The sequence below is a fragment of the Myxocyprinus asiaticus genome, chromosome 37 (genome assembly GCF_019703515.2).
Source record: "Myxocyprinus asiaticus isolate MX2 ecotype Aquarium Trade chromosome 37, UBuf_Myxa_2, whole genome shotgun sequence".
NCBI classification, from domain to species: Eukaryota; Metazoa; Chordata; class Actinopteri; order Cypriniformes; family Catostomidae; genus Myxocyprinus; species Myxocyprinus asiaticus.
In genome coordinates, this window is record NC_059380.1 from 39948362 (window position 1) to 39970616 (window position 22255).

The 22255-nt window shown below is 37.6% G+C and overlaps 3 protein-coding genes across 3 annotated transcripts in view; 1 reads left to right on the forward strand and 2 right to left on the reverse strand.

The window, feature by feature from the left end:
• Nucleotides 1-8719, forward strand: part of LOC127427840 (filamin-B-like) — a 101761-nt gene extending 93042 nt beyond the window's left edge. Inside the window, 7 exon segments of the mRNA XM_051675665.1 lie at nucleotides 1182-1319; nucleotides 1471-1586; nucleotides 4639-4771; nucleotides 4944-5120; nucleotides 6521-6739; nucleotides 6843-7046; nucleotides 7704-8719. Of these exon segments, the coding sequence (XP_051531625.1) occupies nucleotides 1182-1319; nucleotides 1471-1586; nucleotides 4639-4771; nucleotides 4944-5120; nucleotides 6521-6739; nucleotides 6843-7046; nucleotides 7704-7891 (1175 nt within the window). The 3' untranslated portion in view covers nucleotides 7892-8719.
• Nucleotides 8720-9726: 1007 nt separating this feature from the next.
• Nucleotides 9727-14634, reverse strand: pla2g12a (phospholipase A2, group XIIA). The gene is made up of 4 exons (XM_051675861.1): nucleotides 14197-14634; nucleotides 13432-13508; nucleotides 12512-12677; nucleotides 9727-10677 (listed from the first exon to the last, which is right to left on the reverse strand). The coding sequence occupies exons 1-4, from the start codon at nucleotides 14429-14431 to the stop codon at nucleotides 10559-10561; spliced, it is 597 nt and encodes a 198-aa protein (XP_051531821.1). The 5' UTR covers nucleotides 14432-14634; the 3' UTR covers nucleotides 9727-10558.
• A 765-nt stretch (nucleotides 14635-15399) lies between these two features.
• Nucleotides 15400-20657, reverse strand: LOC127427914 (deoxyribonuclease gamma-like). The gene is made up of 8 exons (XM_051675851.1): nucleotides 20519-20657; nucleotides 19265-19353; nucleotides 19058-19150; nucleotides 18741-18853; nucleotides 18537-18649; nucleotides 17882-18039; nucleotides 16964-17060; nucleotides 15400-15980 (listed from the first exon to the last, which is right to left on the reverse strand). The coding sequence occupies exons 1-8, from the start codon at nucleotides 20651-20653 to the stop codon at nucleotides 15915-15917; spliced, it is 864 nt and encodes a 287-aa protein (XP_051531811.1). The 5' UTR covers nucleotides 20654-20657; the 3' UTR covers nucleotides 15400-15914.
• Nucleotides 20658-22255: the final 1598 nt, after the last annotated feature.

Genomic DNA, 22255 nt, shown 5'->3' on the forward strand with positions numbered 1-22255 from the left:
GGTTTCAAACGGTAGTGTGCGTGCGTATGTGTGTGCGCGTATGTGTGTGTGCGTGTGTGTGCTGCGCGTGTGTGTGCGTGTGTGTGTGTGTGTGTGTGTGTGTGTATATATATATATATATATATATATATATATATATATACACACACACATACATACATACATACATAAAGTGATTACACTTAGAAAACACACATTACTACCATAATATTTAGGCTCAAACATCTTCAAATATTGGATCATATTTTTATAAATATATTATGCAGTAAAAACTGACTTTTGCTCTGATATATTTCCTATTCATCCATTCTACATCCATGTTGTCATCATTACCATGAGTGAGGAAAATTTACTGGGTTTTTTTCTCCCAATTTGAAATGCCCAATTCCCACTACTTAGTAGGTCCTCGTGGTGGCGCAGTTACTCACCTCAATCCGGGTGGCGGAGGACAAGTCTCAGTTGCCTCCGCTTCTGAGACAGTCAGTCCACACATCTTATCACGTGACTCGTTGTGCATGACACCGCGGAGACTCACAGCATGTGGAGGCTCATGCTACTCTCCGTGATCCACGCACAACTCGCCACACGCCCCATTGAGAGCGAGACTGGATGCAGAACGAGTCGGATTGGACTAATTTTGAGCAACTGTTCCATCAATATACAGTATTATCAATCACCATTTACATTAAATGTTATTAAACCAAGATCTTTTCACATAAACACTGCTTTTTTCTTTATGTCAGTAAGTAACAGTTTCTGTTAAAAATTTCGGCCATGATTTTTTGCTCTTTTTTTTGTCTATTTTCAGCCAAAGGAGAAATAAAACCAAAAATATGAACAGAAACTGACGAAATTTTTTGCAGACTTTCGGTGCATCCCTATCAAGAATGAACGTTTTTACTAGTGCAAACCTAATTACTGACATCAAAAATGAGCGTTTTCACTAGTAGTAATTCCATTCCTGATATCAATCCTGATATGGAATATTAAAATTGAATTGTATATGTCTATAATTCATATCCGGCACGTGATTAAATGTCAGAAGAGCTTGTGATAGCTGCAGACACACATTTTGTTATCTACTGCAACAACATTCAGTCATTATTAAGCGTGACTTCAGTGTCTACATACTTTTTAAATCCACTGTTCCTTCAACTCAACTCTGCATTGTCTCGCTGTAGCGGAGTTTAACGTCTGGACGCGGGAGGCAGGTGCCGGGGGTTTGTCCATCGCTGTTGAGGGTCCCAGTCGAGCAGAAATCTCATTTGAGGACAGATTGGATGGATCGTGTGGCGTCTCCTACATAGCTCAAGAACCTGGTATATTACTATACATACAGATCCAGTAGGCTTTGCTTGGTGACTACACCATTGCCTCTCCATCCTGTGTTCTTCATGAACATTTTTAAATAAAGAAATAGATGCCCAATAAATGTGAATCCATAACTTAACCTTGAATCTGTGTTTGTAGGCGACTATGAAGTGTCTATAAAGTTCAACGATGAGCACATTCCCGACAGCCCGTTCCTGGTGCCCGTGTGCGCTCCTGTAGACGATGCCCGCCGGCTTACTGTTATCAGTCTTCAGGTGAGACGCATGGAAACATCTCCACACAAGGCGCATGTCCGCAGCTATCAAAATACAGCTCTTGAAACCGACAAATTCTGTAACGAGACTCGCAGACTTGAAAGATTGTTCATTAGGAAAGAGTAAGGATGAGAATCGTTAGGAATTTAATGATTCCAGTTCCTCAAGGATTCCATGAGGAGTGATTCTTTTAGAACTTAAGATCTTTTGAATAAGCCAAACCAAACCCCGACTGCCCAATAATTGGTCCTAAGTTAACTATATTTACCACACAAAGATACTAAATAAAAACAAAACTAAAGTCATGTCAGGGCCTGTAATGCTTAAGTTCTGTCTAGGTAGGCAGCTCCCAAGGTTTTGTGGCTTTGAGTAGCTGTGGACATCAGTCATGTTTGTGTGGATCATCTGATGTTTCTCTTGTGTTTCATTTAAAGGCTTTTAACAGAATCAACACTATTTAAGCTCACAGAAGTATCAGTTAAAGCAGAGAGAGGCGGACGGCACAGACCGCTAGAAACCTTATTATTCCCCTCCAAACTTCTTTTCTCTGTAGTTTAACAGACCTTGTAGTGCTCATGTTTCATTAGGTATCAGTTGTGTGCGTCTCTCTCAGTTTTAGCAGATTTGTGAGAGTTCAGGTAAGATTGTGAACATCTAAATGTTCAATTTAAGCATTATATTATGTGGTAGGATTAATATGAAATTGTAATTCCATTCGGTGCACTGAATTTAAAAAAAACAAAAACAAAACAAAACAAGATCATGATCCTCATGACAAAAAACTAAATAAATAAATATTTTGAGTGAAACTCATGGAGCTTGAGAACATGTCATATTTCACCCCAAACTGAAGACTTTTTGGACCATTAAGATTTTTGGCATAGTCATTATTTTCATGATAAATTCTTATTTTATTAAAAATACAAAAGAGTTTCCAGACAGGAGGATTTTGATTGAGAATTTATGAAAACACAAAGTAAAACAAACATATGCATTACATAAATGAGAATTGGGCTTGGAAATGTGTTCAGTTGCCATATGTCACAATGCAAAAAATCTTGATGCTACAAAAAATAGGCCTTATTTTTTTCTCTGCAATATAGTGTATATTTGTAAATATTTGTTTCTTCCAAATTGTTTAAAATATTTTATATACAATTTTTTTAAACACATATATTATAATTTTATATTTATGAAAATAAAATATACATAAAATTTCAAATATTTTTAAAATAAATGTGTGTGTGTATGTATAAAATATGAAACATATATTAAATTGACAAATTTCAAACTTTTTATATATTTTTTAATATAGTTTATATTTTATGCATCTATTATAATTTTATATATCATATTTTTATATACTGTAAGTAAAAATGTACATAAAAATTCAAATATTTTATATAAACTCAGCAAAAACAGAAACGTCCTCTCACTTTCAACTGCTTTTATTTTCAGCAAATTTAACATGTGTAAATATTTGTATGAACATATAAAGATTCAACAACTAAGACATAAACTGAACAAGTTTCACAGACATGTGACTAACAGAAATGGAATAATGTGTCCCTGAACAAAGTGACAGTCAGTATCTGGTGTGGCCCCCAGCTGCATTAAGTACTGCAGTGCATCTCCTCCTCATGGACTGCACCAGATTTGCCAGTTCTTACTGTGAGATGTTACCCCACTCTTCCACCAAGGCACTTGCAAGTTGAATAGCCCTCACCCTCCGATTCAACAGGTCCCAGACGTGCTCAATGGGATTGAGATCTGGGCTCTTCGCTGGCCATGGCAGAACACTGACATTCCTGTCTTGCGGGAAATCACGCACAGAACGAGCAGTATGGTTGGTGGCATTGTCATGCTGGAGGGTCATGTCAGGATGAGACTGCAGGAAGGGTACCACATGAGGGAGGAGGATGTCTTCCCTGTAACACACAGCGTTGAAATTGTTTGCAATGACAACAAGCTCAGTCCGATGATGCTGTGTCACACTGCCCCAGACCATGACGGACCCTCCACCTCCAAATCGATCCCGCTCCAGAGTACAGGCCTCAGTTTAACGCTCATTCCTTCGATAAACGCAAGTCCGTACATCACCCCTGATGAGACAAAACTGTGACTCGTCAGTGAAGAGCACTTTTTGCCAGTCCTGTCTGGTCCAGCGAAGGTGGGTTTGTGCCCATAGGTGACACTGTTGCCGGTGATGTCTGGTAAAGACCTGCCTTACAACAGGCCTACAAGTCCTCAGTCCAGCCTCTCTCAGCCTATTGCAGACAGTCTGAGCACTGATGGAGGGATTGTGTGTTCCTGGTGTAACTCGGGCAGTTGTTTTTGCTATCCTGTACCTGTCCCGCAGGTGTGATATTTGGATGTACCGATCCTGTGCAGGTGTTGTTACACATGGTCTGCCACTGCGAGGACGATCAGCTGTCCTTCCTGTCTCACTGTAGCGCTGTCTCAGGCGTCTCACAGTAAAGACATTGCAATTTATTGCCCTGACCACATCTGCAGTCCTCATGCCTCCATGCAGCATGCCTAAGGCACATTCACACAGATGAGCAGGGACCCTGGGCATCTTTCTTTTGGTGTTTTTCAGAGTCAGTAGAAAGGTCTCTTAAGTTTTTATAACTGTGACCTTAATTGCCTACTGTCTGTAAGCTGTTAGTGTCTTATCGACCGTTCCACTGGTGCATGTTCATTAATTGTTTATGGTTCATTGAACAAGCATGGAATTTTTTTTGCTGAGTGTGTGTGTGTATATATATATATATATATATATATATATATATATATATATATATATATATATATATATATATATATATATATATTAGTGTGTGTGTGTTCTTGTGACTAGGGGGTTTAATATGACGTGGACGAGCTTTAAAGAGATTCATCCGGTTATCCAATATACTGCAATTAAAGTACACAAGGTTGACACTGATGATGTAATGCATAAAATATACCTTTTATATTTTCATGAACCCAGAATACACTGGCTCCGTAAGCTGGTTGTGTAAGATAAACTGCTTGTTATTCACTAATGTAGGAGTCCGGTCTGAAGGTGAACCAGCCTGTCTCGTTCGCAGTGCGTTTGAACGGGGCAAAGGGCAACCTCGATGCCAAAGTCCACAGCCCATCTGGAGCTCTAGAAGAGTGTGTCGTGTCCGAACTAGAACAAGGTGTGATTCTGCAATATTGACAACTGAGGCGTTGAATGGGAATAGCATCCCTTTGATTTCACAATACAGAGTCTGTTTTCTTGTTAAATGTGTGATTAAGAACCAAGTCCCTGATTGCTGTTAATTGTATCATTAGTTTTATTAGTCCAGCTAATTCCAATTTATTTTCCAGACAAATACGCAGTTCGCTTTATCCCGCGAGAGAACGGCGTCCACATCATTGACGTGAAGTTTAACAGAACACACATTCCCAGCAGTCCGTTCCAGGTGCGTGTAGGAGAGCCGGGACAGAGCGGAGACGCCGGACTCGTTACTGCTTATGGGCCCGGTCTCGAAAGAGGAACCACAGGTAATGTTTTCACATGTTTGTTGTTGCGTACAAAGCATTATACAAAAACAAAATCCTGCACACACTTTACGGTAATGCCATCAATGTGTTTTTAAAGTTTCAAACTGCATTTATCTTGACACGGCGTCCTAAAAATGCAATATTTGCAATTTTGCAATTTTTGCACGAAACACTGAAAACCAGTGATATGCAATGCAATAATTTTTTGCGGTAATCAGCATTATCCCACAAATGCTGTCGAGTGAGCTTAACTTGTATTGAACCTGGAATACTCCTTTAATTGCGATTTTAACTTGATTGATTAATCTCATGCAATTAATTAAATAAAAAAAGTAATCGTAAACCCTAGTTTAAATACTTCTTTCTATCTCAGATTAATATGCTGAGACAAAATAAGTAAGCCGTTCATATTGGTTGATTTTGCCAAAAAAGTGTATCACTGTGACCCTGTGGCGTTATCAAAACATTGCTCTGTTAATTCGAGCATCTCAACCATACCGACACAGCGACATGTTCCAAACCCAAATAACTTTCTTGAAGACTTATAGACAAGTTTTAGGAACCATATGGTGTTTTTCCATCCTTTTTGAAGCCTTAAAGCTCCACTCCCCATTCATTTTAAATTCATGGAAAAGAGCAGCCAGCACATTCTTCAAAATGTCTCCTTTTTGTGTTCCACAAAAAAAAAAAAAAAAAAAAAAATCAAACCGATTTGGAACAGCTTGAGGGTTGAGAAATTCTTATGTCTGAATTTGAATTTTTCCCTTTAATCTTTGCATATTGCTTGCTTTATTTTTTTAAACTTGGCATATAGAGAGGAAGTCAGACTGTTAAACTCTGTATGAATGCACCTCATTGTTTCTGTAAAATGATTTAAACAGATGGATCTTGGATTATTACCTAACCTGTTTCTCGTGGATCCCATCCAGAACTAATTCAAGTCTTCTTTGTATCCCGCTAAATGTAGTCATGGTCCCAGAAAAAAGTTTCCAACAGACCGAGACGCATCAATCGGCAACAAAAGGCGGCCGTGTCTGTTTGTTTTGTGTTGTCATTCAAACGTTGTGGTGAAGAGTGAATGTAAATAGCCTGGGAGAAATGTATTTGAGGTCCACTGCATAACAGAGCAAGTGAGGAAAAAAGCCATGCGGTTGACTTAGAGGAAGGAATAAATTAAGTTTTACAATGTCCTGTTGCTAGAAAGCATCAATATCCACTTGATTCTTCCAGCTGGCCGTCTGATAGTGTCAGTTTTGGATTTATGTTTAGCGGAAAAGACGTCTGCTTGCTGGTTATTGTCTCAGCAGATTTGCAGGCACATTTATTGAACAAACGTGTTTGCCAGTGCATGTCAGAGTCTCTTAACTCTTAATTCGCCTATTCTTCATTTCCTCTGACAGGTAACCAGGCCGAGTTTACCATCAACAACACTAAAGCTGGCCCCGGCTCTCTGGCTGTCACTGTCGAGGGCCCTTCAAAGGTGATGATGGAGTGTCAGGAGGTTCCTGAAGGGTTCAAAGTTCACTACACACCAATGGCCCCCGGGAACTACATCATTACCATTAAATACGGCGGCCCCAATCACATCACAGGAAGTCCATTTAAGGCCAAAGTCACAGGTGTGTGCTGGTAGAATAAGTTAATTAACTCTCTGATCATCCATACCAAGTTGGATCCAGTTTAAACTACTAGTAAAAGTATCGAACTCTGTTGCATCTGCAGGACCGCGGCTGGTGAACGTGACCAACGCCAGTGAGACGTCTACTATGATGGTGGAGTCAGTGACCAGATCAAATAGCACAAAGTCGTACAGCGCGTCTCCCAGAGCTTCATCTGATGCCAGTAAAGTTCTCAGTCAAGGTCCTGGTCTCAATAAAGCCTTCATCGGGCAGAAAGCATCTTTCACTGTAGACTGCAGTAAAGCAGGTGAGAAATGAAAAATCCCAAGAACTCGTGCATCTCAACCAAAGGCTTTTGCACTTTAATTAGTTGTTGCCTACAGTATATTGAACTACACTCTCAAAAGGTACCATGGTAATAATCTGGACATGTTACTGTGGTATTACAATGTTGTTTTTTGACATGGCACGATGGTAATGGCATGTTTTTGGGGGTTTCTGACATGGTACCATGGTAAAAGGTATTTTTTTTAATTTACTTTTCATTTGACATGGTGTCATGGTAATACCATGTTGTTTTTTTTTGCATGCATGCATGCATGCATGCATGCACCATAGCATTACTGTGTTTTGGCAGTGGTATCATTATATTGTTGTGTTCTTTTAATCTCAGTACCATGGTTTTCTGAATATATACAGCGTTTTTGGACAGGTGTCATGGTAATACCATGGTAGTCTTTCAAGCACCTTGTAGTATTATGGAAATACCATGGTATATGAATATGGCATTAAGTAGCATGGTATCTATCAAACTACCATAATAGCACCATTTCATGCTACAACTCGCTTATGTATTTTATTTCTGAACGCACCACACTGAACTGCACTCATTTATAAAGAGTTACAAGAAACATGCATGTTGATTCTAAAATACTGCAACTTTGTGTTTGTCGTCATTTACCAGGTAAGAACATGCTCCTGGTCGGCGTTCATGGTCCTCAGACGCCCTGCGAGGAGATCATGGTGAAACACATGGGGAACATGCAGTACAACGTCAGCTACGTCTTAAAGGAGCGCGGCAGCTATGTGCTGGCTGTAAAATGGGGAGACGAGCACATCCCAGGGTCCCCGTTCCACGTCACTGTTCCGTAATTCCCTGCCGTGAACCCAAAACCCTCTTTAGACACTGAAAAAACAAATTATGGATGGCAACGATGGACGAATCATGTTGAACTTTGCACTCGATCAGGGTTTTGACTAGGATGTTGATGCATTACGAAGGTGATGTTGGCATGATATGATGCATGAACTGTGCAGTTTTTATTTGTTGTTTGTGGTTCAGCATTGCAAAGTTAAGGTTCTTCTTTAGCTTCAGTGCTGGTCAGAAAGCTGAATCGACCATGTACGAACAAATTGATTTGGGTTTTACACCCGAACGCCTATTTACTACTGACACTGTCTTTAATAGTTTGTCTCTAACATACTTCTAATGCACATATTACAATGTTTCCATATGTCTGTGTTTGATTCTCACTGCATAAACTGAACTTATTTACTGAGACTTATTTTCTAATTAATCAAAACAGGTTATCCTGGTTATCCATTCGCATACTTCAAATTTAGCACTTGTTGCATCACTGTACTCATCTTAACTGTTTTTACAGATAAATGATTCAATATATCAAACATGTGCCCCCATTACATGCCCTATAAAGATCCAGTATTTTCCAGGCTTTTTCAAAGACACTAATATCCTAATATCTCGCAGTTATGTCACAGTGAAAGATTTGTGCAGATATTTTGCATTTTTCAGACCTTTATTTTTTTCTTATATTGTCTTTTCCTAATTATAGTTTTGATACTCCAGTGGTGAAGAATTTTTTAAAGGCAAGAGGGGAAATTAAATTGTATTTTGTTATTGTGAAACACGTGGATAGATTTGATGTACATTTACTGATTAAAACAGACCGGAATATAGAATTCAGAAGTTATAATGTCTTGTTATTTGTCAAGAGTGAGACTTTACCTCAAAATGTACCATGGGGTGATGTCAGTGGCCCCAAAATGTATATGAACGCTTTGCACACTTCAGACACTAATTTTAATTTTGAACAATCAGACTGATCTCACACTGAAACGGTAGGTTAACTTTTCTTCAGATAAAATCGGTCTGTGTTTACTGAAATTCAAAACACTGCCCCCAGTGGCCAAAGCGACTGACCTACCCAAACCTAACCATCAGTGGAGTACAAATTACATTTTAGAGGGAAAATATAATCTTCGAATCACACTCATCTCTGATTTTTTTCGATGGTTTCAATGCGGGATCTGAACCCGGGTCTCCCACGCTGCTGACGCAACGCGCTTTCCCATGTGATCATGTTGGAACAATATATCTTGTGTGTTTGTGGCATATATTGCTTCAAAATACATGCCATTGGTTTGATATTTTGTTTTATAATGCAGTTTTATTTATTTTTGTCACCGTATTTGCAAACCATGGTATTTATGTAGTACTTTAAAGAATATCATGGTACATGTTGGGGGAGGACGTGGCCATAGTCAGGTTTAGCAGGGAGGAAAATAATTTTGATGACAAAGTCATCATCAGTGGTAAATTTGTAAGTCTTCGCCATGTTTTGTTCTGTTCTGTGAATTAAAGGCCTGTATGAGTGTAAATCAGGGAAATGTGCCGCTTGAAGTTTTCTGCTGCCACCTTCAGGACATATTCGAGAATTACAACTCTGGCTGAAAATGTTTTTAGTTTGTTTTCTTACATGCACCATGATAATACCATGTTTTTACGGACATGGTACCAGGAGAAAAATATTTTTTCACAAGTTAATACTGCGTTTTGGGGTCATTCATACAATTCAGTAACTTTTTGGATTTGAACCTTCTGAAAAATTAAACATAGGCTACTTTTACAGGTGTCTTTATGTCGAGTTAACACTTGAAACAACTCCAACATTATTTTGCTCAATGGCTGATGTCACATTCAAAGTGTGATGTCATTTCATAACGCAGATCTTCAATTAAAGGTCACACTATCATGACAACAGGGTAGACAATCAAAACAAGGGACACACACACAAACACCACTGTCAGTGTTAAAATTACACATTTACCACACACACAAAACCATGCTATTTAGAGAACGTAAACACTTTATTGTATGGAATAAAAATTAGAAATTTGATTATTTAACTGTTATTTTTGTCAAAGATGTATAAGATGCAGCTCTGGGGACATGAGGAAATGACACTAGTGCAATCAATTAAAATTTGACTTTTAGGCCCACAGCAGTGCTTAGTATCACAAGTAGTCTTTATTCTTTTTTAACAAGGGTATTAAAATTGTAATCTGTTGAAATTAAGCATTGGAAACACCATTAATTGTATTGGGGAGGGGGACAACTGTTCCAGGCGGATTATTCTCTGGTTATGCACACGTAATTTCAGTCAGTGGATTAGTGCTCATATTGTAGGAAAATTAGCGGATTTACACAGTCATTATGATGTTGAAATATTGCACTAGGGGTGGCCAACCGTTCTAACCGTGGGCTCGCCCACACTTTCTTTAATAAAATTCCAAACTCATCATGGATGACTGACCAACATGAGCTGGTATATATAGATATTTGACATGGTATAGCAGCGAAACCTTATATTTATATTAATGTTCATATTAATGTCACTTCTTTTGCAAAAACACACACACAATTCAGACTGACTTCGCAATGACAAAATACAAAAGTCTCGATATATCCTGAGATGGTAATAAACAATCAGTAGTCCTTAAGATGTACACATTAACTGTTCACAGATCAGTCTTCTCCTCATAGTGACAAATGCAGGATGCTCTTTGGCTATCCAGGAAAGGCTTACAACCCAAGTGCATGACGGCATCAAAGAGCAAACTAACTGCTGATTCACAGGCTGTGGAAAGAAGGATGGGTAGAAGTTTTAATCCCAGCTATAAAATAAATATATATATACATAGACCGATCAGCTACAACATTAAAACCACCTGCCTAATATTGTGTAGGTCCCCCTCGTGCCACCAAAATAGCGCCAACCTGCATCTCAGAATAGCATTCTGAAATTATATTCTGCTCAACACAATTGTACAGAGCGGTTATCTGAGTTACCGTAGACTTTGTCAGTTTGAACCAGTCTGGCCATTCTCTGTTGACCTCTCTCATCAACAAGGGATTTCCGTCCACAGAACTGCCGCTCACTGGATGTTTTTTGTTTTTGGCTCCATTCGGAGTAAATTCTAGAGACTGTTGTGTGTGAAAATCCCAGGAGATCAGTAGTTACAGAAATACTCAAACCAGCCCATCTGGCACCAACAATCATGCATGTGATTATCTAATCAGCCAATCGTGTGGCTGCAGTGCATAAAATCATGCAGATATGGGTCAGGAGCTTCAGTTTATGTTCACATCAACCATCAGAATGGGGAAAATTGTGATCTCAGTGATTTGGAACGTGGCATGATTGTTGGTGCCAGATGGGCTGGTCTGAGTATTTCTGGGATTTTCACACACAACAGTCTCTAGAATTTACTAATGGTGCCAAAAACAAAAAACATCCAGTGAGCTGCAGTGCTGTGGATGGAAACGCCTTGTTGATGAGAGAGGTCAACAGAGAATGACCAGACCGGTTCAAACTGACAAAGTCTACAGTAACTCAGATAACCGCTCTGTACAATTGTGTTGAGAAGAATATAATATCAGAATGCTATTATGAGATGCAGGTTGGTGCTGTTTTGGCGGCACGAGGGGGACCTACACAATATTAGGCAGAAGGTTTTAATGTTGTGGCTGATCGGTGTATATGCCTATGCAGTTCTGCTTAAAGGAACAGTTCACCCAAAAGTTACAATTCTGTCATAATAAACCATCATGTACATGGTCGGGTCTAATGGGGAGGCTGAGGGGAACATTGCCCCCTTAGATATTCCTTGTGCACAACGGGGGGTGGGGGGGCAATATTGATTGTTACGCCATAAGTACGGGGGCAGAGTGCCCCTTGAACGTTAAGCTGTCAGTCAGAGTGCGGTCATCTAGGGGGGAAAAGACTCGGCAATGGTGCCTGCCTAGAAATTTCTGAAATTATCAAAGGTAATCAGGTAACTTCTACATAATACGGGCAAGATTCCACTGACAGGAATTTCGTATCAACAAATGACCGGAGTATCATTCCCCTCCAAAAAGTAGTCAAATCACTAAAATAACGGCGACAACTTTTTGTTTTAAACACACGGTATTAACATGTGCAAAAAACACAGTAATAACGTAGAACAAAAATATGGTATTTTCCAGGTGCCATGTCCATTAAAAAAAAACATGGTATGTTTTAATAAATAGTGCGGGCTGTATTTACAATTCAATGGCAGTGGATGGCGCCTCGATATAAAGCTTAAAAAAAATCATAAAAGTAGTCCATGTGACTCCTGCTTCATATTCCAAGTCAGTCAATAGGTTTTGGTGAGAAAAGCTTGCTTTGCAAGTAACTTTTTCAGCAAAAATCTTGACGTAGGGTGCGCATTCATGAGCACTATGAGAGAAGCTTGTTTTCACAGACAGTGGCACACGTGTTCACGCCATTGTTATTTTTGGGTGAACTATTCTTTCAAGCAGTTTAGCAAGACTGTAAAGTTAATGTTGAAAAATAAAGGAAGCTGATTTATTTTTGCAATTGTTACAATATGTATAAAATAAAAAGTGTAGGATGAGGACCAGCTAGTTTGTTTGATTAAATTTACCTTGTACACTTTGGGACAATCCCAGGGTCTTTTGTAAATTCCTACAGATGGTCTCTAGGCAGACCTGGAACTGATCGTCACAGTAGTTTTTCTCCCTCCCACAGGTATCATAACATCGATCATGCTGATTACAGCATTTGGTCATAGATGGGATCCCAATATCAAACTGCAGTCAACAACAAAATAAGGAAGATTCTGGGTTCAATACAAGTGAAGCTCAGTCGACAGCATTTGTGGCATCTTGTTGATTACCACAAAAAATGATTTCAACTTTGTTCCTCTTTTTCTTTAATAAAAGCACAAATCTGTGTTCCAGTGAGACACTTACAATGGAAGTCAATGGGGCCAGTTTTTGGAGGGTTTAAAGGCAGAAATGTGATGCTTATAATTTAATAAAAGCACTTACATTAATTCTTCTGTTAAAACCCATATATTATTTGAGATGTAAAGTTGTTTAAATCATAATTTTTTGTGGTCGTTTTAGGTGTCATCATGGCAACGAAGTTTTAAAACTGAATATAACTACATGGATATAACGGTTAGTAAGTGACTTTATGACAGTAAAATCATGTTAACACACATATTGTTTATGTCTTGTGTCTATACTTTTGAAACAGTATTTTAATGTTTACAGATTGACCCCATTGACTTCCATTGTAAGTGTCTCAATGGAACACACATTTGTGCTTTTTTTCTTTTTTAAAGGAGGGACGAGTTGAAATACATTTTTGTCATAATCAACATTATGCCACAAATCTTGTCGATTGAGTTTTGTTTTTAAATACAAGAGTAATTATCAACTTACAGTAGTTATTATTACCTCTTCCACTACAAATGAGTGGAAGCCACAATACAGGAACATAAATAATGACATATCTTCACCTCAACAGTAATAATAACTTAAAATCGTCCCTCCTCACCTGAAATCCAAACAGTGGGGAGCCACATCCATTAGGAGGAGGTGATTTGTAGTTAGGGCGAGGAACTGGTGTGTACCCTATAGAGAGCAAAATCCCATCATCAATTAAATAAACTGATTGGGAGGGTATGCATTTGAATTATTGTTTATTTTAATTGCCTACAATGTTTAACTGTGGCTGACGAGCAGTGTTGAGTAAGTTACTCTAAAAAAGTAATTCATTACTAACTATTAATTACATCTTCTACAGTGTAATTAGATTACTGTACTAATTACTCTGTCTGAAAAGTAATTACATTACTAATTACTTTCTAAAACCCTGATCAACCTTGACCAGATGAAAAATACAAGGATGGACATGAAACTGTTCTTTTATTTCTGTCAAATAAATCATATAAAATCAAATAAATTATTCATGAACTGGCCAAAGAATTTAAAGGGGCAGCGTTAAATTAGAAAACATACATTTTAACATTAGACATTACATTTTGATTTTAAATTCACTATTGTTTTATATAGAATTGTTCTAGAGTCTATACAGTATTTAACACAATTACATCAGAAGTAACTGTATTAAGAGTAATCCCTTAATTTACTTTTATCAATGAAAAATAATTTAATTACAGTAACTAATTACTTAGTAATGCATTACACCCAACACTGCTGACAAGACCTTAACAACCAGGTAATATTAAGTGTGAGAACTAAGAAAATTGAACATTGTGAAGAAAAGTAAATATGAAAATCCACTGAAATCATGACTGACCATCAGTACACTTGAAACCACACTGTCCATCTGAACCTCCGATCAGGTCCAAAGCCACATTAAGGAACGTGTCTATCCTGTGGATCCCGTTCCGGATGGTTTTAAAAGTCTTTCTCCAGTCTGGAGTCTCGGGATCCAGTTCATCATCATTAAATCCATTAGCGTTAATCACACTTAACAACAATACAAAAGACAACAGCAGCGTGACGTCAGAGGTGGTGACATGACAGAACATAGTCCAACAACAAGTGACGTGTCGAGTCTGTCTAGAGGTTTTCAAGAGATAAAACACATGTATAAAACGATCTGAAACAATGCCTTATAAATATATATAAACATATACAATAATAGTTATAAGTTTGCAACAACTCTGCAAGAGCGTCTTCCTCGCTGCTGTGGCAAGTGACGTGTAGAACGGATGTTGTTTTTAATCCGCATGCGCACCAGTGAAGACAAGACAGACGGGTCTGACTCAGAGAACCAATCAAAACGTTCATTGGGGATTCATCCAGCCAATCATATTTTCCAATCTTGCTGAGGGGCGTGACATTTCTTAAAAGGACCGCTACCGCTTATGAGCATGCATAAAATGTATGCCATCAAAATGTGCGAAAATATGGACCGCGTCTGCATTAAATCTTGATGGTTTTTGCTGATTTTGGCCATTTGTAGCAAAATTATATACTTTATGCATTTTTGCCTCAGGTCCTTGTTTAAAACCAGATAGCACACTTACGTCTCCGAGATGTCTCTTTAAGATCTTTTCATCTGAAAAGATTAGATCACAATCTAATTAAAGGTGGACTCCGTAATTATTTTCCCATTAAAAAAGATTTACTCCTAAAGGAGTGAATTGTAATTTTTAAACATATGTATAAAATCATGAACACTTACATGAGATGAAGACTCTAGTTGTATTAGCAACCTTATAAAAGCTGTTTTATTCTACATGGGGCAGGGGCACCCTCATGGGGGCTGCCATTTTAGAGTCACATGACCATCTGAATACCACTCCCTTAATCTCAGTAACCATCTTGTTATTGGACACTTTTGCTCTTGGATTAAATTAATCATGGCTGATTGTGAATATTGAATTTCTACAATGGCATCTGTAACTGAAAACTATTGATTTTAAATGATGCTGCATCTACAAGTCCAAGATGACACGAGCAAAAAGTTACTGAGTGCACCTTTAACATCTGCTAAACATCTTTAATAGATCAGATTTACAAACATTTTAAATCACAAACATCTCAAAGACATCTGATGAATGTTTTATTTATTCTACGTCTTATCTCATGACAATAAGCTCTGTGGTGAAAAATTATTTGATAGAACTTTATTAAGAAGCCTCTATATTATTGTCATCTACAGCATATTGTTATGAGTGAAAAAGGCAATATTTAGTTGCCATGTATGGAGTTAACTCATGTAGAGTAGGAGTAGTAATAACCTTGCAAACTATCCCTTACTGTCTCACAGCAACAGGTAAACCAACACTTTAAACCGCTGGTTTCAAATGAACCAGCACTGGAAGCTTTTCATCACCTTTCAGTTAAACATTCCACTCTTGTTTCTACCAAAATACTAAACCATTGATCACTCACTGTCTGCATCTCTGATTAATAGGCAGTGATATAACAGATTCATTTTCTTATTCAAGCTATACTTCAGTCTTAACTGTGGTAGGCAAGTAAAAGTGTACAAGGAGAATGTTATCATCCTCTCCTCCGTGCTTGATTTACAGTGATGCAGAGTGGAAAATGGTCACTCACTGCCAGAGCCTGGAGAATAGACACAGATTAGAGCACTGTTAGTATATCTTATGATTAAGCCGAGTGTTGCAGTCCAATGAAATATACTGATTGTAGTGTAAATGCCACTTTTATTTTTATCCAAAAAGTGCCAAGAAAGGTGAGAAAATAAAATGAAATATCTAGGACAGTAGAGGAAAAATTGGACCTGCTCCATCTTTTTGAGTCACTTCGACCCAGAAACACTTTGAGTTTTATGCACTAAAATAAAAAGGAAAGTCTCTGCTTTCTAATGATATAGTTATTATGTTTGTACTCCATTGCAGAAATATAATTATTTAAATGTTGGTCGACATTTTTACGTTACACACACACAAAAAAAATATATATATATATATATATATTTTAGCCTATTTTTAAGATTTGTGCATTTGAATTTCATAACAAATTTCCATCAAATAAAACTGAGTAATCTGTAACAAAATTAAATCATGTCTTTTTAAGTTTACACAAATCAATTTGATGGAATTTTGTTGTTAAATTAATTATTTAATTTCTTTGAGTGTATAGTGAATAAAATTCAAAATGTGTTTTAGGGGCAAATTCAAGGTAAAAAATATTTTCCAAACATATTAAAATCAGTCCAATTAATTACAAGCAGGAAAAAATATTGAATGATGTTACCTACAAAAGAACCACTTCCACACCCAAAATTATACACTCAAATCATATTTTAGCTTATTTCTAAGATTTACGCATTTCAATTTCATAACAAAATTCCATCATATTGAATTGCGTAATTTTTAACCAAATTAAATTAATAAAACTTTCGCTCGCGGTCAGAAAAGTATACTTTGAAAGGCCGAATGCGATCTGATCTGGAACGCAAAAAACTAAGTATGTCCTGGCCTTAAGATGTATTTATCTATAAAATAGGCAGTATCAGTGCTTTAGTGTCTGATGAATTACTTACTAAAAACTTAACGATTTAAAATTCATTAGATATGATTTACCTGTTGCTCAGTGAGTTCAAATTCATCTTTGAAGTTGAACACTTCCACTGATTCAGGGTTCACAGCATCAATCATCTTCTCTCCACGGAGAACGGCCCTGCAGCCCAGAAAATAAGAACATTAAGTCATTGGATGACATTAACTGAGCAATGATTGAATTTAGGATCATTTGTCTCTTCACAACACATCCACTTTAGACACTTAAGAAATGTGTCGAATACATCAACAAACAAATCATACTACACTCTTGGATCCAGTAAAACTGTGACATCAGTTGTGCTGAGTGCTTTATTAGCTAGTCAATTAGCTTTCGCACAAAAGGCCTGTTCTGGAACTGTGCAATGTGATTATCTGTTCTCCTAAAGAGCTGCTGATGTGTGCAACATGATCACACAGGAAGTCGTCGGCATGTTGTTTCCGAGAGTACTCTAGGCTCGGCCACATTATGCCGACATACTGACAAGAGCCATCTCCTATCAGATATTTTTGCATTGGTTCTGGCATGTTTATCTTCCCTTGTGGTGAGAGCAGAATGTGAGAGACCAGGGTTCGAATCCCGCGTTGAAACCAGGAAGTAATCACATTTGCGTAATCAGTGATGAGCACAATTTGGAGGTTGCAGTTTTCCATCTAACATTACATTTGTACTCCACTGATGGTTAGGTTTAGGGTTTGGGATTTGGGGGTACAGTTTATAAAATATGCATTCCTCTTCTCTGTGTTACAACCTGTACAGCTGAAAACAACTTGCTTTTGGCGCCCCCTCTGTGGACATTTCACTTAGAAAATGGAGCTCACACGTGCCCATACGCCCAACAACACTTACCGCTTTGGCCACTGGGGGCAGTGTTTCAGGACAATTTTAGCTAAAGAAAAGTCAACCTACTGTTTCAGACTTCACTGTGAGATCAGTCTGACCTGTCATAAGCACATATGGTCGACGCCTTCACTGATGTGTCCAGCTTGTCCCCGGTCAACCACACAAATTCACTATCAGATCGCAGACGGATGTTCACCCACTGTCTCTTTGGCACGTAACTGCAGGCAGCGTTGAAATCGCCCATGATGATGAAGTTCTGACAAAATTAGACCAGATGAAAACTGAGTTAGGAAACAGGAACTCAGAAGAAACCAGAGACACTTTGTGGGAGAAAGATATGTGTGGATCACTTTCAGTTATGTAGAAAAATCACTCCGTTAGGCTGGTGTGCCTATTATGCTAATATTCTATACACTCATTTACTACTATACTATAGCAAAGTCATTAATACTTTGAAATAACAAGTATAGGTAGTATGGGAATTACAGAAGTATTAAATGAATCAACATTTCAGTTAATAATTGTCTACGGAAATAATTTCAAACATTTACGTATAAGCCTTTTGATCAAAAGGTCTTTAAGATCACAAGAAACACAAATTAAGTCAAGCGTGTCCACGTTTTTGACATCACATTATTGTCCTATTTACATATATTTATGTATTGTTATTCCGTAACATGACATTTTTGTTATCAGTGTATTTTTTGCATCACACCACATGATAGATATAAATTCAAATTAAGAAATTCCTACCTCCGACTGCCACAGTTCCGAGACATTTTGATAAACATCATACAATTCATCGATTTCTTTCACGGCTGCCTCTGGGACCGTGTGAATAGGAATGATGACAAAATCCTTGATTTCTGTTGTAAGACAGCAAAAAATACTGTATGTTTTCCCTCATTTCAATAGCCAATTTACAATCTTTCACCTTGTAGATGTTCTCTGTCTCACCAGTTTTTGGAGACGAAAACCAAACGACAAACGGTTCCCGAGCGAAAGCGTCTTCATCTCCAGTTTGTTTGTCTGGATACTGATAGACTGCATTCACAGACACCATCTTCTGCCTGATGTGATTATGAGAAGCATTTTTGTGGTCTGATTTTATTTCAGTACTTTTGGATTAATTGTAATTTAGCATTTATCCTATTTGAAAATGAATTTAATTTCTGTAAATGTCCAGAAACCAATATAAACAAAATACAAATCTGATTTTGCATGCAGACCAGCACTCTTATAATCCTTAATCATCTTTAATGAATCACACGTACCTGTATATGAATGCATACTGCTCCTTATATGATTTTCTCCCCAGTCTCTCGCTAATAACATAACTAAATTCATCTGCTCGTGTTCTGTACCTCCTGTAAAAGACAACAGCTTGTTTACCATTGGGGAAGTGCATTAACAGTATTTTTGTAACTGATTAAAAAATGTCAGTCATTTTAGTTTTTATTTTACAGCAGAGGCATACTAACCTGTTCAGGTGAGTCATGAGTTGAACGAACGCGGTCCCTGTCACATCTTTGATCTCTAGAATGAGCATGAGGTCACAGCGACTGATGCTCTGCAGTATGACGGGGAGAATCAATTATATCATAAGATTTATTTATGCCATTAAAATTACATCACTGTGAATATACAATTTTATAGGGGTCATGACATGAGGAATTACATTTTCCTTGCTCTTTTGACATGCAAGAATTTATAGTATTATAAAAATACTGTAAGTTTCAGAAATCAAATCAAGAGTTTTGTTGAAACCAAGCTGCCAAATCGACTCTACTTCCTAAACACTGTGATGTCATTTGCATCTGACTGCCTCCACAACAACACATCAACGCCTACTTTACCTTATTACTTCCGTAGCCCCGCCCAGTAATGGTGAGCAGTGAGATGGCAGGTCAGTCAAGAGCAGAGAGCCAATCAGAAAAGTGGGTATTTATGGTCAAGTCTTAAAGGAGAAGCAGCACCAAAACAGAGCTTTTCCAACAGAGGGTCAGAAAAAGGGTGAAAATTATCATGTTTTACAATTATTTTACTGTTTTTGTGAAGAAAGAAAACTTTACTATTTGAACATATTCAAATTATATATATATATATATATATATATATATATATATATATATATATATATATATATATATAAAAGGCATGTCATGACCTCTTTAAGATATGGTGGTGAGCCACCAAAAGCTGAACATTCTGTAAGGAGATCCCAGAAAAAAAAAAACAACTTTGTCCTTATGAGACCTGAGCGTTCCCAAAAACACAATGAGAACGTCTTGTTCCTATTTGTCCTCCTGTTTAGACACAATGGATACAAAAAAAAAAAAAAAACTGTGCAGCTTCTGGTGAACTCTCTACAATGGTAATGCAATTATGTAATTCTTTTAAGTGATACTCGTTTGCACATCATAGAGACAAAACTGACCTATACATTTATTTGGTTTGTAATGCATTAATGACATCTTTATTTAAATATAAGCACATCAATGGCCAGTACATGTAATGTTTATTTGTCAGTCTTGTAATGGTTGTACTTCCATTAAAGAATAGTTCATAATGCATTCAAACATAAATAAAACAATGTGAAAGAGTGAATTATGAAGCAGTACCTTTAAAAGCCGTATAACAGCCACACATTTTCTCATGTGGCATTAATTATTAAATAAATAATCAAGCAAATTGAACATTTAACAGACATTTAGAAAACAAACAAACAAACTCACCTTTATGATAATGTCCAGCACATCTGGTTTGGAGATTTTGCTCTCTCCAAATGACTGTATGTTGAAGGAGCAGATCTTTAGGGTCAGGGCTCCTCCGAGGTTCAACAGCAGGAACAGAGCTCTGGTCAGCGTCATTCTGAGTGAGGTTTATTTGAATGAGAGGGGAAACAGTGAACTTCCCATGAACCTTTTGCGACTGTAATAGAGCTTAAGTGTAGTTCAGGCAGACCAGAGGAGTGCCAGCTGGCTCATCAGTTGATGCTTATCTGATCTATGAAAAACACCTCCTCCAATTAAGCAGTACATATAAACTCACCAGTCAACACACTTGTTCTAGTCTGTCGCACAGACTTTTACCTGGGACGATTCTTCCGGCATTGGGACCCGCAGCAGCTCATTATGTCTTAATATTTTGCGGTTATAGCGACTGCCACTTTAATTAGAATCATGTCTTTCCATCTTACCTGACTAGAGCAAACCTTTAGTGTGTCAGTCAGCGCCGTGTGATTTGGCTTTTTACTTTTCATTCTCAAAATCTCAGTATTTTGCAGAATGCATCACAAGCTATCTGTTGTATGTATTAACAACAGCACCATCTCTCAAATGGTATCCACGTATATATTAATACATCAATACTGAAGGAAAACTTCAATAATTTGGAGTTCATTAATTGAATCACTCACAGTTTCATTTGGAGAAGAATATACTGAGCTCCAGTCATACGCACAAGCTAAGTAAATATCAGAACAGATTATCAACTACTTTTATAAATAAGTACTGTGTTTTAGGTGACACCTTCATTCAAATGATGACAATAATTTAAATGATACTCATGTATATTATTCACATGTGACTGTATGTAACCTGATTGCCCCAAGATGATGCACAATTTAATTAAGCAAACATTAAGTTTGCCTCTGCCTAACAACTGTAAGGAGATGAGAACAATATCTCTCCACTACAAACAATCCTCCTTTTATTCACCTGCTTTGACCCACTGATCACTATGGTGGCTGCTTTATGCACTATTAGACCTATACTGAATATAACAATTTCCATACAGACTGACCCGCAGGTCTGAAGCTAAAACTCTGCGATTTACACTTCAGATATGAGCATAGCAGACAAATATCAGCGCAATCTAAGCCCCTTTTCTCTATCTGTAATGACCCGAAGGTCAGTATAGCGTCCTTAAATTTTGCATACATTTCTTCTGCCATAATGGACTGATAGCCCCTCAGGCCATTATGCCTTTATTTACCAATTATGAGCTGTAATTAAGGTAATTATAATGATTATATACAGTACTTTGCAAAAGTTTTAGGCACTTGTGAAAAATGTTGCATAGTGAGGATGTCTTCAAAAATAATGACATAAATAGTTTTCATTTATCAGTTAACATCATACAAGTCCAGTAAACATAAAAAAGCTACATTTGCCTTTAAAACAGCCTCAATTCTCCTAGATACACCTGGACATAGTTTTTCTTGGTTATTGGCAGATAGGATGTTCAAAACTTCTTGGAGAATTCACCACAGTTCTTCTATCTATTTAGTCTGTCTCAATTGCTTCTGTCTCTTTATGTAATCTCAGACTGACACGATGTTCAGTGGGGGCTCTGTGGGGGACATGACATCTGTTGCAGGGCTCCCTGTTCTTCTATCTATTTAGTCTGTCTCAATTACTTCTGTCTCTTTATGTAATCTCAGACTGACTCGATGTTCAGTGGAGGGCTCT

Excerpts from the sequence above, each read along its gene's own strand:
- pla2g12a (XM_051675861.1), bottom strand. The coding sequence starts at position 14,431 with ATGTTCTGTCATGTCACCACCTCTGACGTCACGCTGCTGTTGTCTTTT. Across the intron at positions 13,509-14,196 it reads TGGTTTCAAGTGTACTGATG|GGTACACACCAGTTCCTCGC; the intron begins GTCAGTCATGAT and ends TGCTCTCTATAG. Across the intron at positions 10,678-12,511 it reads ATTGTCCCAAAGTGTACAAG|CCTGTGAATCAGCAGTTAGT; the intron begins GTAAATTTAATC and ends TTCTTTCCACAG.
- LOC127427914 (XM_051675851.1), bottom strand. The coding sequence starts at position 20,653 with ATGACGCTGACCAGAGCTCTGTTCCTGCTGTTGAACCTCGGAGGAGCC. Across the intron at positions 19,151-19,264 it reads CTCATGACTCACCTGAACAG|GAGGTACAGAACACGAGCAG; the intron begins GTTAGTATGCCT and ends TGTCTTTTACAG. Across the intron at positions 18,040-18,536 it reads CGGAACTGTGGCAGTCGGAG|AACTTCATCATCATGGGCGA; the intron begins GTAGGAATTTCT and ends TAATTTTGTCAG.